Genomic DNA, 4,974 nt, shown 5'->3' on the forward strand with positions numbered 1-4,974 from the left:
TAAGCATTGAGTTTTATATACCTAGAAATGTTAACTTTGTTTTTTTACTTCCTGAAATTCCTTTTCTGCTGCAAAAATGTAATTTAGTACCTCTATTACTACAGTTCCGACTGGGAATTGGATTTTACCAGGAAGAATCGTATTTTAGTGATCTAGAAATGGAACAACAGAGGAGAGGGCTTCTAATATATGTTCAAACGGCCTGCCATATTAGACTTCATATAAACTTATGTAGCAATCTTCTTCTTTGCCATCTTCCTCTCCTTTGGAGTTGTAGTTTTGTTTCTCTATCTTTTTTTTCCTCCAATTTGCTTTATTAAAATCTCTAGTTCCACTGGGGTGAAATTGGCACTTCCTGTTGCCTGTTGTCATGGTGACTTGTCGAATCTTGGATTCACTGATGTCTTTTGATATATTTTACCACGTGTTCAACTCTGAAAACTCAAGAGTTTCCAACCTTAGGTTAAATCAATTCAGGGTTGAGGATTGGAGACTGAGTTTGTTCAACCTGATTATAGAAACAGACCCTGTGACTGACAACACTGAAACAGAACTGAGTGAGGAAGTGGATGAAGATGAACAGAAGTAGGAAGTTGGTCAAAATGAGAAAAAACAGAAAGAGTGAGGATTGTGTTCTCAAAGACCACCTGTTGGAGGAGAAGAGAAAACTGAATGAAGAGCTGTTTGGGAAGAAGATGGAAGAGCAATTTCTAAAAATGATGTGATGGTCAAATATTACACAGATCTTCCATGTTTTCCAGTTCTTATGTGACACTGTGCTCTGACCTATATGTGCCCCAGTATTGTTGGAAAAGTGTTATGGCCATTTTGTTTATTTGTTTTACCTGGAAAGCATTGAACCTTGCTTTCCATACATTAATAAATGAACAACTGAAATATTCTTCTACTTTTCTAATTAGTCTTCAAGTATTACACAGATATGCACTAGTAATAAAACTGAACATTGAGCACAGAGGAATAAACATATATGAATACTTATCATTTTGGCAGGGGTGCAAAATAAATGCAATCACATGTAAACAAAAACAAGCACTATTGTGCAAAACACTGGAGAATGCAGCTCAACTTGAAATGTCAAATGCCACAGTGATAGAAAAAAAGTCTCATAGAGGGATGTTGTGAATGAGTTAAAATGTGGAGCTGTAACTATAAAAAATGGATTAGAGTAGAGCTGCAACACCTGTGGAGGGCTCAGCGATACAGCAATGAGCAGACTACGTGGCCAGAAGAAGAGATGATGACCTGTGGTTCAAGCTAAGGTTCATTTAGGGGTCAAGAGTGCAAAACCTAAAACAAAAGAAATTCAAAGTTTATACCAAAACAGACATAACATCCATTAAAGATAATGGAAAATAAGACAAGTAGAGAAGTTGGTGCTTGTTTAAAATCCACATAGCATAGCGCTCTAGTTACCGCTCTGAACATGCTATGAAATGATCCTGTAACATTTGCTGCTGTGATCCTAATATATTTTAACACCATGTCCAACTGATGACTGACATTTTATTCTAATCATAAATCCAGCAAGGCCTAACAACATAACCTAAAATGCACAGTAGATATTTAATTTTCTTTGTGATTTTGGCATAATATGTGATTAAAGGAATAGTACACCCAAAACATGATTAGNTAACGCCACGTCAGCGGCACGTCCTGCTCCGAATTCACTTCCGTCTCCTAGGTCAATGACGTCACTTCCCCGTCAAGATAATAATCTTCCTTTTTGGTCAGAACCCAGCCCGTCGTTTTCTGCACTCAGCCCTTCTCTGCCTGAGAGATTTTCCGGCAATCCAAGAAAACTCAGGAGATTTCTATTTCAGTGTCAGTTGTTTTTTGGATGTCATGATTCTAGTTTTCTTTATGATAAGGATAGGATAGCTTTTGTCTTTTCTTTTCTGTCCGGTGAAGCCCTTGAATGGGTGGAGACCAGATTTCCGCCTAAAACTAGAATAAACTGTACATATGAGAAATTCATCCAGGAGTTTGAAAGGACCTTTAATCAGGTCACAAATAAATCCTGGTTTTCAAGTGGTCTTTGGGAATCACAAGCCACAGGCGTCGGACCAACCTGCAGGCACCAGTTGGAAGGCGTGGAACCCCAAGGGCCCAAAATTCACCATAAAAGGTGAGTCAATTCGTTATAATTTTCTAAATTAGTGGGGAACCAACCTCCGGCGACTGCTTGTGGGTGTCAGGTGCCACCAGGCTCTCCTAAAAAAAACTAGTATTTCAAAATTAATAAAGAAGTTTCCAAATTTATTAAGTAATCATATAAGAATATACAAAAGGCAGACTAAGCTGAGGAAAGGTCCAGGTATGTATGAGTGTATATGTGAATGCATGGTTGAGTATTAATTAATGTTTATATTAATCTGTATTTGAACTGTTCTGTGTTGGAATTATTTTGTGAATAAGTCAAGCTTAACAGGCGATGTTCTGAGTTGACAAGTGGTAAAGGGACAGATTGGTCAAAGCGCTTGACATAGTCTGTGGAAGCCATAGATTCGGAACATTAAAGTACGTCTGTTACGTGAGGGTATTGGTGACTAAGATAGTTGGCATGCTCCATGAACTAGCTTGTATTGTGTTATGGTATTAAGAGGCTAAGCGATAGCCAGGCTAAGGGATAGCCAGAGTATTACCGATTAAGCGATAATCGGAGAAATAGTACCGCTCTACCGGGAACGTTATCTATTTTCAGTTATCTGAGTAAATCCGGACAGCAGGGAAAACACGTATGCCACTGTAGAAGACAGTGAGGAAGAGTAGAAGTGTACTGTCGAATATATATATAATCATTTGTTTTGTGTGTCTTTGTCTGTGTGAAGAGTGACAGAGTTATTACCAAGGGAAAAAGGGGTAAACATTAGTAATAATAAGTGAGGATTATAATATTATTAAAACTTAAAAGATATAATAATAAATTAATAGAAATTATTATTACAAAATATAGTTAAAAGGAATAACCTAAAAATTAAGAGAATTGGGAACCATAAATAGAATTGGTAACTGGAAAACACATGGTTAAAAGAATAAAAATAAATTAACAAGGTCCCAAAATAAGATTGCAAAATAGGATATAAAATTATATGATAAACATTAGTGTTATAAATCATCTTATATAAATAATAGAGTTTCAATTCTTAGTTGAAAGTACAAAATACTATTATTTTATTTAAAAAAAAAACCTAAACTCGAATTGAAGAGATCTAAAAAGTAAAGAGGTAGAATAATTAGACAATAAGAAAAATAAAAAGATAAAACACGATCTGTATTGGAAAGAGCAGAGCCGGCTAAATTAAAATTAATAAAGATTATAAAGGTTGGTGAATAAGCATATACCCTAAGGGTTGGGTGACTGCTGGTTGCCATGGGAGCCAATGGGAGCAAACAGACTGAGGGGCTGACGCCTGCCAAACTGGTAATAATGACACATCCATCCAATAAGCGCAAAATTCAAAAATGCATGACAGAATGGCATAAGATAACATCTGGGAAAAATCACTGGCCTAAAGAGGGCAGCTTTGATCCTTCATGTTGTGATGAAGTAGATACAAAATTGTGGGATAAAGATAAAAAACGAGACCGAATGTATTTGCATAAAAAACAGAAGTATACTGAACAGAGTGACATCCTGCGGTATTTTAAAATGGAACACCATAAGAGTCCAACAGCCCCTGACTACACTGATCATAAACCACCACCTTATCACCCCAGCATAGCGGGCCAATAACCCGTAGTAATAGAGCCAGGTAGCAAGGGAAAGATTACAGGACAACTTAAATTAGTGTTGGAAGAAGATGAGGAAGAAGCAGAAAAAGAAATGAGTGACACGGAGCAGAAAGAACATGACTACAGCAGTAAGGACGAAGAATTAGATAGAACCCCAGAAGTAAGGAGAAAATCCTCCCTGAGCTGTTCCCTACCCCCAAGAAGTCACAAACATTCACCATGCCCAAGAGGCCCCACATGTCGCTCAGAGCCCAGAACCAAGTCAACATATAAAAGCCACTCAGATCCCAGGACCGAGTTATTTTTGGATGAAACCGAATCACTGACAGAAAATATAAAAAAGGACTTGGTGGAACTGAAGGAAACATTTACACAACTCATCCATAGGGAGAAAGAGTTGGAAGAGAAAGCACAAATGAGACAACTAAAAAAGTTAAAGGAGATAATAAAAAGACAAAAGGAGGAGAAGAAAAGGCGAGACGAAGACTTAGAAAAAGTGAGGAGAATGGAAGAAGAGCAGCTTATAATTGCGGCCAAAAATGATTACACAGACCTACCATGTCCAAGGACCAAGATCCTAATGGACAAAGCAAGTAAGGAGGAGGAAAGCGCAATGGAAAGTGATGCAACAGATTGGGAAAACGTTGAGGCGCAGGATGAAGGCCCAGACATAATATCGCCAAAGCATCCATTTGATGGGGGGTCCAAGAAAAGGAGCAGGCCAGGGGCAGGTGTAAAGGAGCCACTCGTAGCTGAATGTGATGTGGATCTGCAGATAGTGCGAAACGGCACACACACCATGCAGACCAGATCCCAAACAAAACAGCTAGAACCGGAGCAAGAGCAAAGTGAGGTCTATATGGCTCCCTTGCTGTCTAAAGGACCTCAAGAAGACAGATATGTGCCATGGTCATTTATGGACATGATCACACTTGCTGGAAGACTGACCCCGTTGGCAGATGGTGCTGACAGGTGGATAGAGAAGCTGGAAGAGATCACTGGAGGCATCAATCTGGCCGCTGGAGACATCAAGGCGCTGCTGATCAAAACAGCAGGACACTCAGCAGCCAGGGGGGTGTTTGACGAAGCCCAGCTTCCAGGGGTCATGACCTCACACCGGTATGACAAGATACCATTCAACCAAATAAGACCCAAGGTGTGGGCAGCCTTAAGAAACAAATACCCCACCAGCAGTTGTAGAAGTGAATTGTGTTGCCTCAG

General features: G+C 39.1%; 1 protein-coding gene across 1 annotated transcript in view; it reads left to right on the forward strand.

Annotated features, from left to right (window-relative positions):
- The window catches only part of LOC107105211 (protein NLRC3-like), a gene marked incomplete at its 3' end in the record, with an annotated part of 35,430 nt that extends 30,521 nt beyond the window's left edge, over positions 1-4,909 (forward strand). The window contains exon 4 of the mRNA XM_015405337.1: positions 4,726-4,909. Coding sequence (XP_015260823.1) covers positions 4,726-4,909 — 184 coding nt within the window. The remainder of the gene's footprint in view (positions 1-4,725) is intronic.
- Positions 4,910-4,974: the final 65 nt, after the last annotated feature.

Source organism: Cyprinodon variegatus, unplaced genomic scaffold (assembly GCF_000732505.1).
Source record: "Cyprinodon variegatus isolate N-32 unplaced genomic scaffold, C_variegatus-1.0 Scaffold2153, whole genome shotgun sequence".
Taxonomy (NCBI): Eukaryota; Metazoa; Chordata; class Actinopteri; order Cyprinodontiformes; family Cyprinodontidae; genus Cyprinodon; species Cyprinodon variegatus.